This window comes from Scomber japonicus, chromosome 3, assembly GCF_027409825.1.
Source record: "Scomber japonicus isolate fScoJap1 chromosome 3, fScoJap1.pri, whole genome shotgun sequence".
Lineage (NCBI taxonomy): Eukaryota > Metazoa > Chordata > Actinopteri > Scombriformes > Scombridae > Scomber > Scomber japonicus.
Window position 1 is genome coordinate 25406808 of NC_070580.1, and position 23251 is coordinate 25430058.

At 37.7% G+C, this 23251-nt stretch overlaps 1 protein-coding gene across 1 annotated transcript in view; it reads right to left on the reverse strand.

Annotated features, from left to right (window-relative positions):
- The window catches only part of necab3 (N-terminal EF-hand calcium binding protein 3), a 36789-nt gene that overhangs the window by 12061 nt on the left and 1477 nt on the right, over positions 1-23251 (reverse strand). The window contains exons 2-6 of the mRNA XM_053316251.1: positions 18382-18406; positions 9593-9701; positions 5517-5542; positions 4419-4516; positions 2777-2913 (exon numbers count right to left, since the gene is read on the reverse strand). Of these exons, the coding sequence (XP_053172226.1) occupies positions 2777-2913; positions 4419-4516; positions 5517-5542; positions 9593-9701; positions 18382-18406 (395 nt within the window). The remainder of the gene's footprint in view (positions 1-2776; positions 2914-4418; positions 4517-5516; positions 5543-9592; positions 9702-18381; positions 18407-23251) is intronic.

Below are 23251 nucleotides of genomic sequence, written 5' to 3' on the forward strand. Positions count from 1 at the left end.
AAAGCGAGATGATAGGGAGTAGAGGTGCAGAGCAATACACATAGCAAGAAAGGGAGATAAGAAAGGAGAGATGCATTAATAATGGATTTAAATAAGAAACTGTCTGATGTGTGTATGTGTGTGTGTGTGTGTGTGTGTGTGTGTGCGTGCGTGCGTGTGTGTGTGTGTGTGTGTGTGTGTGTGTGTGTGTATGAGAGAGAGAGAGAGAGAGAGAGAGAGAGAGAGAGAGAGAGAGAGAGAGAGAGAGAGAGAGAGAGAGAGAGAGAGACAGAGAGAGAGATAAGTTACTGGTTCAGAGACATAAAAAGCAGAGATTAATAGAAAGTGTCCAGAATAGAGGTGAAAAACACTTAGTGAATGGCCTGTTACACACCACTGCTTATTAGCCCAAAGGCTGGGTGTTGAGAAGGACCTACACTTGCACTTAAAAAGTCACTCACACATACACACACACACACACACGCGTGCACATACACAAACACACACAACACTGTAGTCGGATGGACATGTTTACTGTATGTAAATGTAGAGTGTCAAGGACAGGATGTCAAACACTGAAAGTGTAACACTTGAGACACACACTCACAGCAAGTGTGTAAGTGTGCGTGTGTATGCATACTTTGATTTTGTGTGTGTGTGTGCGTATGTGTGTGTGTCTGTGCCTCTGAATGCCGGTGCACATTTTATTTGTTCTTGTTAATGTGTGTCTCTCTCTCGCTCCTATTGTTGTGTCTGAGTGTGTCTGAGTGTGTTGTGTGTGTACATGTGTGTGTACATGTGTGTGCAGCAACACGCTGACAGCGCAGAGGGAGTGCATTGCTAGGAGGTACTCATGCTGAGAACAGCCTGGAGCCCAAAGGCCACTGCAACAGCCATAAATCCACTGCAGGGATGTAAAGGAGAGAGACATAAAGTGTTTGTTGCCAACTCAATATTCCTGTAATTCTGATGCTCCCAACACTCACATACTCCTCTCTCTCTGTAATCTATATACGCTTGAAGAGTTATTTGAGGCCAGAGAGCTCCTCATCACATTCTTTACACATGTTCCCTCTCCCATTTTTCAATCTATATACTTCCTGTGCTTTTCTGTCATGCATTTACTTTCATATTCATCTGCCTTCTCCTGTCTTTCTCCATGACTCACTTGTTCTGTATTTCAATGCCATCCTTATCATCTTTTCTCCTTCTGCCTCCCTTGGTCCCCTCTCAATAATTCACCTTGGCTATAATCGCTCCATTATTTCCAATAATACCAGTGTGGTGCCCAGTGTGTCAGAGCTCTGCTGACACATGCAGTGCAACAGACAACCCAGCTGCCAGTTGTGCTACTAAATTGGGTAGCAACACAAAGCAGGATGACTATCTTTGAGATTTAAAATTGACTATAATTTCAAAAAGAAATTTGTCACGATGTTGACCTGTGGTGGGACAGATTTCTACTCATTAAATACCATTGATAGATTATTTTCTCTCAGTATCTTCTGCATTTTGTTTTTTAAATAAATGATGTGGGAGGCTGTGCAGAGATTTTTGATGGACTACAAAGTGTAAAGAAAACTGTAATATACAAATTTTGCATAAATAAATTAGTAATCAGTTGATCCATTTCACATAGTGGCTCATACACAGTGCTTTACCAAATCCCAAACTGGTGACAGCTATTTCAATCTGTTTGTATTCCTTGTCCTCCATTTACATTTAATGAAAGCGTTAGGCTCTTTGACAGAAAACATTGAATATAAAGCAGCCTGCCTATTATTGAGGCAACTGTTTGAACTATTGTGAGAATGCAGCACATTCAAAGCTTTGTGTTTAAAAGGCATACCTTGAAAGAAAAGGCTTGTGACTTAGAACTCATTTGTTGAATTCCTTCACTGCTTAAACCAATGTGATATCATTTTCATTTTTATTAGCATAAAGGTAGTGCTGATAATGTACTGTTGGATTCCTTTCCTGTAGCAGTGACTGTAATACTAACTAGCAGAATATAGTGCAGTGCTGTATGTTAAAATTACTATTTTGCTTTGAAGATTTTTGTCTGGCAAGGGTATGGACGAATATACCCTTAAGTCATATACAGTGAGCTGTGCAACTGATTGACAGTTCTCTCCACCAGCCCTCATCATCACTCATTGGGTTTCATTGGTCTCTGAACTGTCAGTTACATACTATACTGCATTGCACTGCAGATTCTGTATATATTGTGGCATTTCCTCTGTGGTCTATCATTTTCATATATATATCTATATCATATCGAAATACATCCTCATCCATAAATGAAAAATAAGAAGTTTCATTGTGTAGTTTACATGCTCAATAAAACCTTCAATATGCTTTACTGCTGAAAATGTCTTGATACATTGTAGCTTTAAAAAAGGTATAATAATTGCAAAGAAAGCTGGAAAACTTTGATATAAAAAGCACACAGCGTCGACTTCATTCTGTGACTGTGCTTAAAGGATAAAGCATGAACCCATATGAACCTTTTCTATTCTGCTGCCCTTTTGGTTTAAGTTTAGTTTGGGCAAACAAAGTGCTTGTTTAGGATTAGTGAAAGATCATGGACATAGGTTTGACATGGTTGATGAATTGTGTTTAAATTGAAGCAACTAAAACACTTGATAGAGATACTGTAGTCATGGTTACGGTTATGAAAACATTAACTAACCCTTTGTCCTGATACATGATTGTAACATACTGAATGAGTACTTTCCATGCCCATAGAATAGTATAAAATAGTGTGCTGAAGTGAAGTGTTGCTGCTGGTACTAACGGGGCAGGGCTGCTCTGCTCCTCCACAGCCTCCATGGCACACTGCAGCGACCTCTGCAGAGACAGCAGCTGACTGGTCGTCTCTCGCAGCATGAACCGGGTGACGAACTGACCCAACACACTGGAACCCTGGTACTCCTGAAAGAAAGATAGGGCAACAGACAGACATAGAGAAAATTACAAAATGATAATACAGAAGCAACAAGAAAATGAAAGTATCTCCAAGCTCCACAGGGATGGATAAAAAAAGATGCTTTGACAACTTCTCCAAAACAACTTCATACACATATGTGATGGCTGCAATTAAATAGGCTAATTCATTTGTTCAATACATACATTATTCAAAACTGCATATCCAATTTCCAAAGTGGAGGAACTTTAATAGGAGACATAATTGCTCCTCCAGTCCCCAAAGATAAATTTGATTACATTCTCAAGGGAGTTTTGTTAACGCAGTGTGGTACTGAAGTAACAGTGCAGTAGCTCTTTGTCAAAGCTTACGATGACAACTAGCCTCTACTGAAAATACATCATGGGATTAGCAGTCTGGAGCACGGTGTGACAGACCAAAGCTGCTAACCGGTGACTGCGCATCTCTCTAAGGATTTCCCCATTCTGACAGCTTTAAAGAGGAGCCAGAACAGAGGACTGAGGTGGTCTAATTAAGACAGGATGCATAATTACTCGGCACACATTTTCTCTCCTCTTCTAGTCAAACAAGCATTGCTGTTTTCTGTTCAAATTACAATTCAAATCCCTGATTCGAGGTAGTCCTGAGGCAATTTTAAAATATTTTGTCTTCTACAGTTATATAATGGGATGACAGGAACCAAAAAGTTAGCTTGTGCAAAATAGGTGCACATTAATCTTTGAATTTTTTTGTGTGTTAAATATACTGGAGCATTTGGAATAGCAAGTGAATAGTTTCCTGCAGTAGTAATAAGATTCATTAGACTGTCAGACTACTGAGCAGACACATCTCAGATGGCAGATATAATTACTTGTTTTCTTGCTGAGCGTTAGATGAGAAGGTTATCCCTATCTCTGGTCTGTGTGGTAACTAGTCTCAGCCTCTTACCTTAGCTTAACCCAAAGACTGAAAACTTCAACTAGCATAGTTGTGCCCACAACTAACAAAACCTGCCTACCAGTATTGCTAAATATCACTAATTAGCATATTGTTTGTTTACATATATATGAGATATAAACATGCTAATTAGTGAGCTTTAAAGATGCTTTGGACAGAGTGAGGTGAGCTGTTTCACCCTATTCCTTTAGCTGTTGGTGGTAGATTGAGAAGAAAGCAAATTAACACAATTTCCAAAACTATTCCTTCAGGATCAAGCATAATAGAATGGTAAGTAATGGAAATGTATGTGGCTGAAGTGTTTTAAGTTAACTCATAAGTGTTGAGAGACTCAGAGCAGCACTGGCTCCATCTGTGCAGGACAGTGTTTCCTTCATCAGCATGATTCAGCACTAAACAAAACACAAACCTCTGATGTCTTGTGTGTGTCTGTGTTTAACACCTACTTCTTCTCTCAGAGTTTTAGTACTGTAGAAGTCACTTTAACTAAGTGGGTTACAACATAACTTTGAGAGCAAAGAATACAGGATGTTATCGATTCTCAATGAAATCTTACCTCTTTAGTTTTATCCATCGCCTTTAAAATGGCAATATTCAGGCTCTCCAAAGCTGAAAGAACATTGAGATATTCCCCCAGGTGCTGAGAAAAATAATCTACAGGAGAAAGGAAACAAGCTGTCAGTGTCATTACAATGTCAAAGCAAACATTTTCTTTGAGTTTTGAAATGCTAAGAAAAATGTTTTTATGTTGCGTGACAGATTCCAACCAGTGAGAATATGTTGGAAATGGATAAAAATATCCAAGTTTAGTTTAGACATTATTATTGCAGTTGGAGAAATGTGATGTGCACATGCCTATAGGCTATATGTCTCACTGTATGATATTGATGCTGTGGTAATTTTAACGACCTAATGTTATTAACAGATTCATACTTGTTCGTGATGTGAGAGAAGCTGTGATTAATTTGATACCAGATATAGAAAAAAGATAAACAGGGACTTTATTTGTAATAAATGATGGAGTTCACATCAACTGAGAAAGTGATCTAACTTTTTAATGAATCAATGTAAGAGGCTGCATGGGGAAAGTTCATCTGTTCCTTTTGTGATGCCACATCAGTAAAGCACAGAAATACTTCAGTCTTAACTAAAACTTACTTCATAATTAAAAACTTAATTGCTATAGCCGTAGAGTGCACTCAATATGACACAAAGGTACGCAACAACTTCATCTGGGGTTAATGGGTTTTACACTCCCTTTGCTTCCATTCACTTAAGTTGGACAACTGATTTTTACACCAGCATCAATCTGAAACTCCAAAAAACAGCAACACAGTAACTGATACATGGTCAGTGAACTAAATCTGAGATAAAAGGAACATTCTGTCATGGAAAATAGTCAACTTATCTACGTCAGATGGAAGATGCCATTCCCATTCAATAAATAATGCAAGCGTTTTATTCTGGGTATGACTGGTATTTACAGGTCTCTGCCCCATTTCTTCACTTATTCAGGCCATCTGGTGCACACAAACACATATACATGCATGCATGCACACATACAAAAACACACTTGAAGATGATTTTTAAAAAAGTTTCACAGAAATGGATGTACTGTGACACATTAAATCAGACAAAGCATTCTCCCACCAACCTGATAGCTTGTCAGTGTCCAGATTGCTGCAGCCCAGAGCATAAGAGACGATAAAAGGAGACTGACTGAGAAAGTTAATTAGAGAAACTAAATGTGCTGCACTTCATTCCTGCTAGATGGATTCCAGGGTTCTGAACTTGTGATTATTACACTGAACCATACAAATCTTGTAAAACTCCTGTTGGTGCAGCCTAAAATGACCATTTTGCCAGTCAATGTGAGTATTATAGTGTAGCCTTCTGGTTAGAAATACATGTTAGTTCAGTTTTAGTACTTTAACTTGCTCCGCTGCTGTAAAAACACTCAAATCAATACTTCTTTGTTTACCAGTCATGGCAAAAATGATTTGTTTGCTGGCAAATTGTTCTCAGGGCCTGATTTACTAAAGGTTTACATGTGCAAAAACGTTTGCAAACTTCACATCACCCGAAAAGATAAGCAAACTGATCTACTAACGCGGCGCACTGAGGTTTGTGTCTTTCAAATGTGTAAGATAATATGCGCTGTCCATTTAGTATGTTTGCCATAATGAATATGTAATATGGGGCGTTTCATACGGTGGCCGAGACCCGCCATAGCTGCAAATAAAAGTAACGCTGCAAACAAAAAGAAACGCTGCTGCAAATAAAAAGAAACGCTGCTGCATATAAAAGAAACGCTGCAAATAAAAAGACACACCGCAGCAAACAAAAAAAACCGCCGCAAATAAAAGAAACACCGCAGCAAACAAAAAAAAACACCGCAGCATATAATAAAAAAAACGATGCAAATAAAAAAAGCCACAGCGGAAGTGGATTACCGGGGACTGTTTTTGCCGAAACACCGGAAGAAGAAACAACAACAACAGGACTACGAATTGGAAAACGAACTAGAAAGTAAATGAAAATGGTAGTGTTTAATGTCGCTACATGTACTTTTTAATGTGTTATTTGGTCAGGCGATGTAGCCCCAGGTTTGAAGTTGAACTGGAGAATGCCGGTGTATTGTTAGCTTCGGCTAACACGGGGAGACCACTAACGAGAGTGGAAACAACTGACGGCTACATAGTTCCGGCAGCTTATTACTGTCGTTGTTGTTGTTGCTTGTACGTGTAGGTCAGGAAAAGACGTAAAAGGGACCGTATATTGTTTGTTATTTGTGTTATTACGTTACGTGTTGGACTAAATACATGGACATATTGAGGAAAGTATTTCGATGTTATGGAAACGGATTTCATATTTCACAAGAATGGATACTTGGCGAGCTGTACAGAAAGTCCTGAGTCATAAGATGATCGTTGTGGATAAAGGGAAGACTTTGAAGGTATGTAGAGATTATAGCTGTTTTTACTTTAGCTGAGTAGCTAGCCGAGCCAATCGCTAATACTATTACGGCTGTGAGCAACCAATATAATTCGTGAGTGGTCTTGAATGAATCAGGACAACCTATGCTTTCTAACAATGTATGGCATGAATATATATGTTTAAGGGTTGGTGTTTAAAACATTCAGAAGGACTTGTGGCTACCTCCCAACCTACGACCCGTCCCGTAGGCGGAACAGCGTGTTTTAAGTGTCTGCAGTTCCGATCCTCATCTCCATGTTGGCTGAAACAGACAAGTCACTGGCTGTGTCTCAAATGGCGCACTTGCACACTTCAAGCACTATGTTTTAGGGCATAGTGCGTTCACACTGAAGAACAAGCGAAAACTCAGTGCTCTGAAAGTACCCGGATGGTGCACTTATAACGGACAAAAAATCCAGTGTGAGATGATGGACACTACTCACACTAAACGGACGCCATTTTGCCTACGTAGCGGAAGGGGAGGGACTTTTTGCCCAGTTTTCTGATTTCAATTGGCGGCCAGCAGCGACATGCAAGCCCGTCACTTCCGCTAAGTGCAAAACGCCAGTGCTCCATTTCAGACAATACTTACCCACGACAGTGTGCACCACAGAGGTAAGTGCTCAGTGCGCACTACGCACTACAGTCTGGTGCACTCACGTAAGTGCTCCATTTGAGACACAGCCACTGTCACTCACCCTCAAACAACCTGTTGTTGTATTTCTTCTTCCGGTGTTTCGGCAAAAACAGTCCCCGGTAATCCACTTCCATTGTGGCTTTTTTTATTTGCATCGTTTTTTTTTTTATTATATGCTGCGGTGTTTCTTTTATTTGCAGCGTTTTTTTTTTGTTTGCTGCGGTGTGTCTTTTTATTTGCAGCAGCGTTTCTTTTTATTTGCAGCAGCGTTTCTTTTTGTTTGCAGCGTTACTTTTATTTGCAGCTATGGCGGGTCTCGGCCACCGTAATACGGTTCAACCCCAATGTGCAAAATACAGGGAGGAGAAAATGCAAATATGTTATTTAGCACACGCATTGTGATTTACCAAACCTGAAGCTAACTGCGTCTATTAATAATACCTTTTGAAGGGCAGGTATTAACCGGCTGAGCCGTGTTAATATTTTTGGAGTGGAATATTTTTGGTTTTACTAACAGCATTGACTTTGTCACAAATAATCTCCCATATGTCAGTTTTTCTGGTAATATTAGTTTTTGTTATCAATATATTTGTTAACCTTTTCCACTAGAACCTGATCACATTTCATTTTGCGCTTGCAGCTTTCTGCTCGTCCACACTCTCCATTCAGACACGCAAAACCCTCATTTAAATACTGCTGTCTCCACCCTGTTGCACCTGTGTTCATTTACGCAGTTATTCTTAGTAGATCACCTACAAAATGCACACAAACAAAACGTGCAATCTATTGCACTGTGCACGCAATTTAGTACCCTCTATTTGGGATCTTAGTAAATCAGGCCCTCAGTATCATAGATTAATAAAAGCATTAATTTATGAACAGTTCCCCTGTTGCTTTAATGGCCTTTTACAGGTCATTTTCACTGTCAGATGGAGACCATAAGTGAAGCTGGTTAATGGCTTGTATTATTAAAAAGCTCAAACAGAATCTACAGGCCAAACAATCCATGTTTTATTTTCAGTCGCTGTTGTAAATTTCCATTTTGATTGTGACAAATCCACACGCATCTCTGTTGTAGGAGGCTACAGCAATTACAGATGAGATTTGTTTTCCTTTGTTGTCAGTTGAAAAGAAGCGTCCTCTATGTAACATTACTATAAGCATTGTCATCAAAGCCTGTGCAGGTTTTGGAAATGCTTTTGTTCCAGTCTTGATGTTGTTGAGCTAACAGTGTTGTTATTCCAAATGAGCAAGGCCTTTAATTAGATATCAGAGCTTAGTTCATGCCAAGTGCCTCAGAGCTTGGAGCTTGGTTAGAGAGGGTCTGAAGGCTACTGTGACAGTGCTGGCCTAGCAGCATGTCCAAAGTCAATTTATCACACAGTGATGGAGGAAGTAGCAACACAGCAGAAAACATGCCAGGTCCAAACGCCACGCTCACTCTAATTGGTGAGGTACAAAAACACAACCTTTTTAATGGCTTGTGAAACTGCATATTAAATATCAAATTCATTATTTCACCAGAACTGATACATATAGTTCAACAGCTAAGTTACAAAGTAGAATGTGTATATATTAAGGGGGGATTGCAAATAGCTTCATGAATATAAATATCTAATCTGCCAAAGACAATACAATCAACCGGCTTTACTAAAAGAATGAAAGGTAAAACCATTTCATATACCACAACAAGGGGGGATTGTTTTTTTTGTTTTTTTTTCTTCTGCGGCTCCAGAGAGTTAAGTATTCTCTGCAGACCAGTGATTTCAGCAGCAACCCTGAGGCTGATTTCTTTGATTGCTATTTCAGCAGAGTAGGTTTTGAAGTGGCTGGTGTCCAAGGGAAGGGGGTAAACATTAATTCGGCCTGCTTGAGTTTGGATGCTGGGCTTATTTTTTACTGAAGATCTCTCTCCAACTGTGAGGCATTTAGCCTGTAACTGATGACTTGAAAGGAACACATTAACTGTGCCTTTAAGCCCCAAACACTTGCTGTTGAGTCTTTCTTCTGTGTCTTTCATACAATAAATATAATAACTTTTCGAATGAATGTAGCACATAGAAACTAAATATTATTTGGTCATTTTTCAGTGTGATGGTTATGGATAAAAAACTCACTTATTCTGTCGGCCATCTATGGAGTAGAAAAGCTCCTGTAACTCCTCAGTAGTCAGGATACCATCCGCGAAGTAAGTGTTGAACTCTTCAAATGACAGCTTGCCATCATCTAAAACAGAGTAAAAAACATTAGAGAGAAAACAATTGCATAATTACAACATATAGTGTGTTGGCTCTTATGAAATCATAAGGATTACTCAATCAAAGCGTTGCTATGAGGATCATTTTCAGAGGATTCCCTTGAACAGTTACTCTTTCAACATAATTTTGTCTGCATCAAGACTCTCAAACCTGTTATAATGTATATTCCATTTTCATCACTCAGAAAACCATGGATACTTATGCAACGGTACCATCTGGTACTTTACGTCATTTTAATTACAATGATTGTACTGCATTAAAGAGATAACACTTATATTTAATAGCATCAACATATGTTTCTTGTCAACTATTAATACGCTAGAAACATCATTTATGTAATTTCAACCTATTGTGAGATTAGTTTTCTTGTGTTTACACCCCTTTATCTAGTTCTGGTGTGTCAGCGCACTAATATAACAAACTGATGAGCACTGTCTCAATGAACATTATTCTGATTCCTTATTGGTTTGTTTTTATTTCCACTCTTATTATCAATTAATCTGTCACTAATCTAATTGTCTAATAAAATTGTGCATCACAATTTCCCAGAGTGCAAATATTTGTTTTGTTCGACAAACAGTCCAAAAGCCAAACATATTCAATTAAAATAAAAAAGCAGCAAAATGTCACATTTAACAAGCTAGAAATGTTTTTATGAATTGATTGTTGATAACACATTTTCTGGCTACAAAGTGATTTATCAAAGACATTTCTGATTTGTAGCTTGCAATCAAAAGCATAAAAGTTGTGTCATAATTAAACAATTATCAGATGTTTAAAGAGGAATAACATAATGTATAATATAATGTAGTAATATGAATGTATACAAAATCTTGAAAGATAAAAATACTTGCTGCAAATACTGAGGTATTACTGTAGGTAATACTGTATTCCACAAAGTATAAGAAGAAGAAACTACAGACTGACAGCAGTCTGGACTTTGCCTCTACTGAGACTAGTTTACTGTGAACACAGCTTGTTGTTGTGATAGACAATACGCAGAAAAATCAATAGCACAAGACAAATAGCTCAGTCGTCATCTGTGAAGAAACGTTCCTTCCTGAGCCTACCATCAATCTGTCTACTGGCACCAATCCTACAGATCAGTCAGCAGTTAGCCTGCCAGAGACAAACTGCTAGATGTTTTAATCCTCATAAAGAAGTCCACACCAACAGATAGATTGGGTTCTATGGAAACCATTTCAGAGATATGACACACACTCAAGCAATCAGAAGTATATTGGAGGGAGTTGGTTACAGGTAATGTGATCTAGTGACAGAGCAGAGCGATCAGACTTAGCTGAAATTGGCAAAAAAACAAATGAGTGATCTGTGAAGAATTAGTTGAATCAGACAAACAGACTGGTATTGTTATAGAGGGTCAGACTGCTACTGAGGCAAACAATAGCCATCCAGCCATGTCATTACAGCACCCATCAGGGAGCTATCATCCCTCATTTTTATTTGGCTTTAGTTTTAAACCTTCTGAGGGTAGATGACTGCTGGCTTCACAACCCACTGAGTAATCTGCCCAAATAATGGCCCCCCTCTACACAAAAGACAAGGTAAAATGAGAGCAATTTAATATGCCATGGAGTTCCAGTTGGCTGACTCAGCAAAGCCGAAAAACTCAAGGGCAAGCTTGAAGACCATCTGTTCAGCTGGAACCTCTTTGACACTGGCCATCATTACCTCTGACCAGAATGTCTAATGTGGTGGAGACGATGTGTGGCTCACTTTCCCTCTTTTTCAGACGGTCTTTACATCTGCGTCTCTCTTCTCCACTCAGAAATCTAAATGATAACAAGCCTTTTAACATCTTTTGTGATTTAAGGAAAAAAGGGTTTCAGGCACTGGTTTGTGCCTCTGCTTATCTATCTGGGATAAAGTCAAACTTTAAAAGAATTGCATCATTACAGACATTAAAGAATGGAAGAAGACATTTCTAAAGGAAACTAATCTGTGTTATCTACACCTCGGGGCAGATCAATCTGTGTCTGTGAACTTCAACTTGCATCACTCTCTACCACAGCTATCTGTAAAGCTATGTCACTGGGATGTGAAATCAGAAGGTTTCAGTTTTTTGCTCTGTCATTGCTAACAGGTATGCAATATAAAAAAATACAAAGTACATCATTCATGTTCTATTCAACAGGTGCAGTTAATTGCAGGTTAATTAAGTTTAGTTTAGTGTTTTAATCTTAGCTTACATAAAGTATTTGTGCATCCTGGAGCATTTTTGATCCCCCTTCGTAATTTGACTTATATATTTTGATGCCATCTGTAGTTAGTTTGTGGATGAGATCATCCCCTCCAAACACACATGTCCTTGTCTTCTCTCACAGTGTTATGTTTGGAAAGCCTCCTATATTTGGGGTGCCAAACCACACAGACAGGAGTTATGCTCCGAAGTGACACTCATGATGCTTTTTGATGGACTAATGATTGTTACTGGCGGTTTCCTCTATCCACTTTGACAGTTCTGGGTTAAATGTCTTCTTCATGAAATACTGTGTTGCATGTAAGATGGCTAATATGAAGAATTGTTGTTACTCTGCACCTCTATGCAGATTGTGTTTCCTTTTACTTTTCAATGACTAAGGCTACATGAGGAATTTTTCAATGTACATCTATTTTTAAATGGGCCATAACTAATCACTGCCTGCAAAATATAATTATTGTGCACATAAATACATGAATAAAACCCAGTCTCCAAGAGGAGTCCAAATGGCATCTGAAAAGGGGACAAACAACAAGACAAATCTGAAAATTTAAGTTGGGGTAAGGACCTGGCAAATTAGACGATATTTGATTCTCATCAGATTTATGTTTCCACATAAAATGTGGCCCAAAACATCTTTGGAAATATCAAATCACATGCATCCTGCTTTTAAGCTCTCTGAGGCCCTCAGCTGATACTGCCAGATGGCGTGGAAAGATAGCATTATGAGCATCAGGAAAATGAAGATCCTCAGTCTGGTGGGGGATTAGGTGTTCGTTAGATAATGATGCGTACCTGTTGGTCCTTTCAATATTATGCATCCTCACATTTATCATATGCGTCTCTTTCTATGACTTGAAGAATATGAGGATGAGATGGGAGGATGGAAGAATTGATGCAACACTTATTTGTCAAATGGGACATCCTTGTTCAGTCAAGCATAATTCTGAAGTGATGTTTATCATTTATGATGTGTTACACATTCAGTATTGGTTCTACTGTTCTGCACTGATTAGTTTTTGTCTTCGAGCAGAGTTTCTCAAGTTTGGCATCAGGACCTAATGTGAGCTCACTTAATATGCAGAATGTATTAAAAGCTTTATAGAATGAATATAATGCTGTACCTTTTTGCTGGGATTATGAAAAATGTGGAATCTGCTTTTCCAACCCTGCTATGGGTCATAATATATGACAGTTCCTTTGAGTTCTCCCTTATAACTTGGATAAGTTCAAAAAATATGGTAGACTGTATTACTTTGAAAGTGTCTATAAAATGTATCGCTCCATTTATTAACTTGTTTATGCCCTCCAAATGGAAAACAAACTGTCTGACTAGCAGTGTCTCATATATCCATAAATGCAAAACATCCACCATTATTCATGCACTGAAATGTTAAAAAAAGCATTAAGTCTTCAAGATCATTCTTGTGTTTCATGAAGAATTGTGCGCATTAAAGTGTCATTGACATTCAGTGGCTCTGCACAAACTCTAGTTCTTTCAGAGCAGCTGCAATATTCAGTTACTAAACAGATTCTCAACCTAAATGCCAGCTGATGCCTTTGAATGAATGAATCATTTATGTGCGGCCAATCATATATTAGTAACACACAGGGGTAAAAGACTCATAACATACACATTTAGGCCTATGTTATGAACACAACTAAGGATTGCTTTTGCCATGTTTGCAATTAATGTGGAGGTGATGTGATTTTATAGCTCCCATATATGGAATATTCCAGGAATGGGAATGAGAGGAAACAACAGCATTTTGGATGAGTAACTTAATTATTTACTGAAAATGAATTATATGTACTCTGCATAAATGTTCACCTGGTTTGAAAGGAAACAGGAGCTCTTTGAACAAAAACAATTCTTTTGTACAGTATTTCATGTTTATTGTAAATTACATTTTTCATTCAATGTTCTGTTATTTTTTCACGTTATCTGGTGGTGCAAAATAGAATATTTCTATCCAAAAAGCTTTACGCCTTGTGACACAAAGGTGGCATTGCTAGGAAAGGTGCATTTTAAGTTTGCATGTCTTGTCACTTCTATCATCAATAAAAAAAAAACTCATCATACCTTAGCGGTGGGGTATAATTGTAAGGAATATGGTCCCAACATCAAACATAACCATTTATCACTGAAGCAATTTGTGTGACGACAATAAACCAGCAGCATGTTGAATACAGCATTTGGCAGAAAATAGTCACAGCACACCTGAGGAAAAAGGCTTCGGCTAACTGTGTGATTTCCTTCTTTAAACAGTTAAAGCCTTCCTACAGTGCACTGCTGCACAGGAAATTCCATTATTGCGATGAATGAAAGTAGCTATAAATCATACTGTAGGTTGAGTCAAAAGCAATATGTATAAATTGCCTTTAATACTGAGCCAGAAAAATCACTTAGGAAATTCAAGGTGAAACAATGTTTCCAAAGCAAGTGTGAGGTTGGGGACATGTACTGTTTATTCAACACAGGGATTCAGCCAACTCATATGCTGCCTTTTCTCTGTTACAGTCAGATTAGTCTAAACAAAGTGCTCTCAGGATCAGAGTAAACAAGAGCCAAATGAGTGAGCGAGGAAGTCCTGTAAAGTAGGGCACAAAGTAGGCCGCACTCTTATCTCTCCAAAGGTTAGTCCCATTGCAGCATCTCCTAAGTGGTTTATAAATTCCCATGAATGCATCACAGCTTCAAAAGCATTACTAAGAAAGTTGGATCTTATATTCTCCATAGTAACCTTTTCTGCACTACACATAGTGGCCTGATTTACTAAAGGTTTGTGTGTAAAAACATGTGCAAACTTGACATCACCCGCAAAAAATGTGCAAGCTGACCTACTAACGCAGAGCACTGAGGTTCGCGTCTTTCAACTGTGCAAGATAATACGCGCTGTCCATTTAGTATGTTTGCCGTAATGAATATGTAATATGGGGCGTTTCAACCCCAGTGTGCAAAATACAGGGAGGAGAAAATGCAAATATGTTATTTAGCACGTGTATGGTGATTTACCAGACCTGAAGGTATTATTTTGGACGCTAACTGCGTCTATAAATAATACCTTTGAAGGGCAGGTATTAACTGGCTGCGCACTGCGCTCAGATGACTTCTGTTACTGTGGAGAGGAGACACAATGACAGAATACGTACAGGATGGAGTTTTTCCACCTGTGTTATAATTTTGACAGCTCTTACAGATTCTGGTATTCTTAGTATCTTTGCTCTTTAGGATACATTCCACCAGGCCAGCTGTAAGGATGTCCAATATAACTTGTCTTTTAGCTTCCATATCTAATGCTGTGCACTGCTTTTTTTTACACTGCACGTCATACTGACCAATCTCCACCTCACTAATGGTCTGAGCTGGACTGGTCTTTTCTTCCATATTGGAGCTCATGTCAGGCAATAAGTGGGGTTCATTAAAAGCTGAGGAGCAAAAGAGGAAAATGCCTCTTCGACTATCTAACTGTAAATAGTGTTCTCTGTCTACTGTAGGTTATCTGGATATCTGGATTGTAGGGATGAACCTTTTTTCCAAATAAATATTAAGATCAGTCTTAGTTTTTTAACTTTACATTTTTTTAACTTAAAGAAGATGACTATACATAAAACAAAGACTCTGGATCTGAGGCCATCTTACCAATTAGGTTGTGGTACAGCTGAGGTTATATAACGTGGCTAATTATTCTTAGGATTTCATGCACATGGGTAATAACCAGTCTTACACCATTAAAAGCTAGATATAATTGCAGTACAAAACTTACAGGGCATGAAGTGAAACTGAGTTGGACAGAATTTTTTTTACAGTTCTTTACTAACGATTCTAGCCAAATCTCCACATACTGGCTGGATCTATATCGGTATCTGAAAGACCTTGTTTTGTATGATAACCTCAGGTCAGAATGAACTTTCATGCTTAAATAAATTATATTTGGACATTGTTATCATCATCATTACTGCTTTCTCGTGAGACACAGGTACAAAGATCAATGCCACATAAATACAGGAAGCAACTAGCCTCTAAAAGCTCAATTAACATGTAATATCTTGTTTGTTTAATCTGAAGTGTAAATCAAGAAACTGTGTTTTTGTGGTCAGACTATTTCTGAGCTAGGCTGCTTCCCCCACTTCTACTGTAAATGCTAAGCTAAACTAATCGGCTGCTGATTGTACTTTTACAGTCTTTGGGCCTGATTTACTAAGATCCTAAATAGTGGGTACTACATTGTGTGCAACTAATAACTGCGTAAATGAAAAGAGGTGCAACAGGGCGGAGACAGCAGTATTTAAAGGAGGGTTTTGCGTGTCTGAATGGAGAGTGTGGACGAGCAGAAAGCTGCAAGCGCAAAATAAAATGTGATCAGGTTCTAGTGGAAGAAGTTAACAAATATACTGAGTTATAACAAAAACAAATATTACCAGAAAAACTGACATATGGGAGATTATTTGTGTTAGTAAAACCAAAAAATATTCCACTCCAAAATTATAACACAGGTGGAAAAACTCCATCCTGTGCGTATTCTGTCATTGTGTCTCCTCCTCTCCACAGTGACAAAAGTCATCTGAGCACAGCGTGCAGCCGGTTAATACCTGCCCTTCAAAGGTATTATACATGCAATTACCGTCAGTAAAAATACCTTCAGGTTTGGTAAATCACAATGCGCGTCCTAAATAACATATTTGCATTATCTCCTCCCTGTATTTTGCACACTGGGGTTGAAACGCCCCATATTACATATTCATTATGGCAAATGTACTAAATGGACTCTAACAGTTAGGCCAACACGGAAGATAAATCTAGTGCTATGAATGAAATCACATCAGCTACTGAGCTTGCTTGTCAACAGATCCATCTCCATGGCAACTGAACAAACTCCTTTTACTGATGAAGATACTGATGAAGATACTGTGGTACAGCATAGAACTCAGGAGTTCAAGTAATGTTCAGACATCTAATAAATACAATACTACTTTATAATTAAACATTCTACCATTGAAGACCTTATCGTTATTGTGATATTACATTTTTAATCTGATCCTATTTTTATTACTGAAAGACAAAGAGCAGTGAATGTAGCACAGTATATTTCCTTTTAGTTTCTCTTTATATTAACATTCCTTACTCCATCTCCCTGCCATGCTTTCTGCACAACTGGTTCAGTGATGATAGTCCTCTAAGCTGAACTCTTTACAATACATAAGATATCAATCTAAATGTAACAGTGAATACATTTGGCTGGAAACCATAGAACAAGTCATCACATACATTCCTCTTCATACTGAAGGTTAAAAGCTGTTGAGAAGTAATTGCTGTTTTGAGTCATGCTGATTACATCCCTAGTAAATGGACCACTGTCCTGTTGATGTCCACAGTTTCTTGATCTGCTTTGGCACCTTATTTCATCTCTTGTTAGACAGAAATAAATATCGCTTTTGGCATCAAATTTGCAGCCACAGCAGAGGACAGCAGAGGAGGAGGATAGTTTAAATCTCATGTTTAGGGGTGACACAATATAAATATGTGATGTGTCAGGCAAAATTTGCACATTGAACATTCAAGTTGTGTTTGTAATGATTTTCTATAGGTGCAATTTCAGGGCAACGGAACAATGGAATGGTTCAGTTTGCAGTTTTGCTTTTGCCTGACAATAAAAAAACAGCTTCAGCTATAGTGCTTGCGCTGTTTTATTTATCTTTTGTACTTTTTAAAGGTACATATATATGTCTATGGGCACTACATATGTTGCTGTTGGCTAGTGTTTTCTGTCATTACAGTGGTTTGAGGAGTGGTGAGTGGTTTGAGGACCATTTGCAGTCACATAGTGAGAATTTGGTCATACATTTCAGACACTTGAGTTCTGATGTAAATTGGCCATCTGTGGATGTGTCTTTTAGTCTCTTTTACTTAGGACCTCTGATTTGACTTGACTTGAAAATGTCACCATGATCCTCTTAAAAACATTAACAAAATAGTTTTCTTGACTTTTCTTACATAAATCACTTTCTTAACTTTTCTCAACTACAATAAAATGTTTGATTACCACATTTGCATTTACCAATGAAGCCATTTTATCAGCTGCTAGAAAAAAAAAAAAAAAGGCTCATCCTGCATTCACATGACTCACATTAATTTGTAAACAGCACCCAGTCATCTGTGTCGACAATGACAGAGATGTGCTTCATTTTGTGTGACACATTCTTCCAGTCGTGGCTATAATCCAACATCTTAGCATCATTTTAATTGGGCTGAGAAACTTGTTAGAGCATGAAGAGAAGAGCTGCTTCACTTCAAGAGCCATTCATGCAAATCGTTTATTTCTCAGCCCAGACGGTCTAAGGCATAATAACAACTGGAAGAATGGGGGAAATGACAAGCAGGCATTGTGACCAATTATTCATCACTGAACATGTTATGTTTACTCACCATTTTTGTCTGCTCGACGGAAAATCTGGGAAATAAAGAGAGGGGAGGAGATGGTTATTATTCATTGTCAAGCAGTACTAAAAGGATTCTTGCAATAAGCAGGTATATATTATTATTAAGAATCACAGCAGTCTGTGAAACACACAATAAGATGTTTGACATCTGCTGTCGTATAGGTTCATTTATTCTGCAACAGCAGATCAGACCGAGCAGAAACACTACGTGAAGAATGACATTTACAAAAGCTGCTATATGCCAATTGGTAGTATGTGTCAGCTCTAAAATTGGTTTGACAATTGCCACTTCAGAAGTAAATAGTAATTTCAGAAGCAGCAAGGCCATTGAGTATCAAAGAGGCTAAATAGTTATTATCTGACAGGTGCTTAAAACTGCTCTAGAGATAAGCTTAAATAATATTCTACAATTACAGAGAAACTGAACTAATACAGACATTCAACAGGTTGAAGACATATACTGAGATATACTGTCTGAGATGTATTGATATTTTATATTTAGAGTTCAGTTATTCTTTTTGATTGCATATAATATGTTTGGTTTGATGCAATGTTTGGTTTGGGTGTCATAGAGCTATTGTGACTGTTTACTGTATGTAAGTGTAAAAATGTGTTGACTGTGTATTTTATTATGTAGCCAAGGTAACCACTAATGTGGATCAAAATAAACAAACATTGAAAAAAGAGCAATGGTCACAAGCTGAGGCTTAACAGTGGTGCCCATAGTGCAGGTTCAAGCAGGAACATAAAGTCATCAGAGTGGTCTATTGACAATACATCTGCTGCAGTCTCCTGCTGCAGTTAACTGTGTTCACTGGCTGAGGTTGAAATACAGCCCCCACCACATACATGTGATTCAGTAGACCTTTTTTCCATTGAGACATTTACACATGTAATAGCAGTAAAACCACAGGTGCAACTAATAACATCATCAATGGCTGAATTACAGTTAAGTATTTCACTCCCATGGCCATGGTATAGCAAGGGAAACCTAACAAAGTAATCATTAGTGTTATAATTTACAAATATGTTTTTCTAAAATGACATGTCAAACTGCCTGCCGTGAAAAATATCTATTTGAGCTAGACTTTGCCTGCTGCTTACTGCTAATTTGCTGGCAGATGGCCACCGCTGCATTGCAAGTTCAAAGCAAATGTTATCCAATTAAAGCGGAATCATGGGCTTTCAGTAAAATTGTAACTCTTTATTTTAATTCCCCCTTTTCAGTATTTATAAGGAGAATATAACACTATATTGTAGTTAATAGAAGATATACATGTATAATAATGCATTTAATAACAACTATAACTCCTTCTATGCGCACCCTTAAGTGGATGCTCATGTATCAGATAATGATCTGATTATTAATATGTGTTAATAGGCCAGGTTATAATTGTATTACATTGCAATTGTAGTGTACATTATTAAACAGTTAAAATGTCTTTTACCGTCTGTGCTTATAATTTTTCAGTACGATATAAACCATTTATTCAAGGTTTATATACTGCTTATAATTACTTAACAGGAGGACTTAAAATAAAGTGCTACCAGTAAGACTTGGTGCACTATGAGATAGCTTATGATTGACAAGTGACTGAATGATTGACTATGGATTTGAATGAAGCTGTAACACAAGAGTAAATAGTATTTGTTATAATTACGCAATTATGATGAGGATGCTTTTTTTCTTTGTACTTTCTGCATGCAGTTATACATGGAGACCTCTGAGAAATGAGGTATATGACAGAGGAATGTTTGACATTTGCACATAGCCAGAACATGATTTCAAGGATCTGTTCTCTATTTCTCATGGGAAATTGACAGCGTGATCATTCATCCTCTGACTGTGTGTCACGAGTTGACAGAGAATATGGTTATCGTCATGGAGACTCGCAGTGACTCTCAGTGTGTCTGATAATCAAAAGCTGTAAAACCAAACTTGCATGAGACAGATCGACTGAAATCAACAACAGAATGAATACAATACGGATGAGTGACTAACGCTGGGAAATACAATTTGTTTGTTACAATATGGTTTGTGATTGACCATTTTGGTCAGTTGCTAGCGGCATTGAAGGAAAAGGCTGCCTTCATGGTCAACAAAGGAAAATTTCACTTTGTCATAACCAAGGTCTAACTGAAATACTTGGTTAAGTAAGAATAAACTTGGTTTCACCATACAGCATAGATTCAAACAAAAAAGTGAAATGAGGAACATATTTGTTGTTTTGTTCATCACTCTGGGTTTTTCACTCACCAGCTTAATTTCTGAGATGAGTCAAGATCTGAGGGCACCAGACAACCACGCAATTAATGAGACAAGTCCCCAGTGTAACTATAATGACTGAAACACTTATGAGAAGTGAAAACAAAGGCTCCCAATACTCCTGTTACAATCATCCATTGTATAGTTTAATTGTATGCACACAGGCATAAACTAGCCTATTAAAGTAGTTTGAAGTAGCTCTTGAAAACTCTAATGGATGATTACAATGGATGGTTGGGGATGCAATCTTATGCAATCTTAACGTGTTCAAAACATGCTCCTTGAAGGAATGGTTGGCCTAAACCTTTAAAATAATTATCCCAAATTCAATGTACATAGATATGTTTCAAGAAACTAAAATTAAACTAATAACAAAACCTGAATTTTCATGGAGGGAACCGCATCTTAAACATCACCTGCAGGCATTTAGTTTCCACATGAGTTTTACAATCAACATTTCAGAATTCATCAATAAAGCATATTTTAGCAGCAGTTTAATATGACAATGACAAATTGGAAATTCTATATTTCAAACATAACAACACACAATAAGTATCTATTTCATTATTTGTTTTTCTCAGGGCAATTATCAACCAACAGGAAAAAAAAAAATCCACAACTCCTAAATGAATAATTGTAACTTTTGCCAATAATCTCTTCACAGTCTGCCAACATGAATGATTTGTGATCTTTGTTTCTGTTCCACACCCTCAATCTGTTGTCTCCATTGTTAAGTAGCGGTTAGGACTGACAGTTTTGACCTACAGGTTAATAATAACAGCAGAAGCCACCCCTTACTTTCATTTTCCATAGGTCAACAAGCTCAAGGTCTACTCTTCAGCTGTCTCTCTATCAGTATTTGCATTCTAATCTCACTAACGCTCCTTATTTGAAAAAGAATCTGAAATTTTTCCACCACGTCAAACATGCTTGCTTCAGGCTCCTGCATAATACTGAACAATAAATCTCCTTCTTTTCCCTTCACAGTCAGCAGTCTTTTTTCCCCCCCTTTGGCACAGTAACCCATCTCAGCAGTGTTTTTTTTTCTTCCTAGTCAATTCAGTGGAAAACAGATAGAGTTTAACTTGTTTGTTGTTTGGCTGGGTCTTTGGGCTCTCGAGTGTCAAGAGACGATAATGTGTCATTTACAGTGGGGATAGGAAAGGTCAAACCTGCTTCCCAGAGCGCTGCTGTTCTGATATCATGGTGGCAGGTGTTATGACAGTAGATTCTCCTAAGCTCTGCTGACATGCAGTTTATGCAGAGCTTTAGATTTTGTGTTTTTTGAAAGAGGAAACTGGAGCTAATGATCATAATTTGTTGATGAAATTGTTAGTGACATATTTTTCACTTTTCTTGGGGATTCTTGGAGATTTGCTGAGACGTATATACCTGTTTCCTTTTTGTTGCTCTATCGCAAGAGCAAAAAAATAAGAGCAGAGGGGGAAATGATGAACATCGGGAGAGGGAGGACAGAGATTGGAAAGAGAGAGAATCGAGCAAGCCTTCAGAAATGCAGAACCACACAATGCACAAAGCAAAAGCAACCAACAGCGTGTATGATAAAACCTCCCACGACCATCGCCAGCATCATTAATTGTCACTGGCCTTTTTACAGGAATATTTGGAGGCAGTGCTTTCTCTCTCACTCTGGAAATGTGAGTTGTAACGATCACTGCAACTCTCTCATTACTGATAGGCTCATTATCATGTGAAAAGGACTCAATACAGACCTACAGAACTATTGACTTATCGATATCTCTGTCACCAAGAGACTATCTGCTGAACGCAACTTTGAAATCAACATGACAGCTGGGCAGTATGTTCAAAAACAATAACCCACTTACACTGAAACAATTAGTGTTTTAAAATCATATTACATTTTTAACATACAGATTGTGTAATGTGTATATAATCTATCATCATCAAATGTAAATCTAAGCAGGCTTACATTATGTAATATGCTGATCATAAAAAAAACAGCCATAAATGAAAGGTTGATCAAATATATATTTAGTCCAACACTCTCACATGAATATTTGTTCACATATTTGCTTTTACATAATAGTTATATCTTTATGTTTACTTATTTTGGCTCAGCTTTGTGTATCTTCCTGCATTGTTCTTGGCTATTTGTGTAATTGAGAGCCACAAGAGACCTGACTTGAATTCCTTGCATGCATAAACATGCATACTTGGCCAATAAAGCCAATTCTGATTCAGATAAATTGGTAAGATTATCAAAAAGGATTAAGCTGCTTTTAACTCTAATTATTATTTCCCTCTGTTTACTTATTTTGCTGCATGCATGGCTTATTAATGTCTTGTAGGGTATTGAAAATCAATACATACTCCTGCATTAATAAAGTTAATCCACTGACATTATCTCTGAAAAATCAATCACCATTGATCTGCTTTACAATTATTTTACTCTGGGCACACAAAGTATTTAATTTTTTAGTCCTAGGAGATGACCACCTGACTTTATTTAATCTACTGCTCACTGTGAAGCTATAGGAAATACAGCACACTCTGTCCTTGTTTAATGCAAAACATTTGAATTATCTTGCTACGATCTGCCAGCACTCCC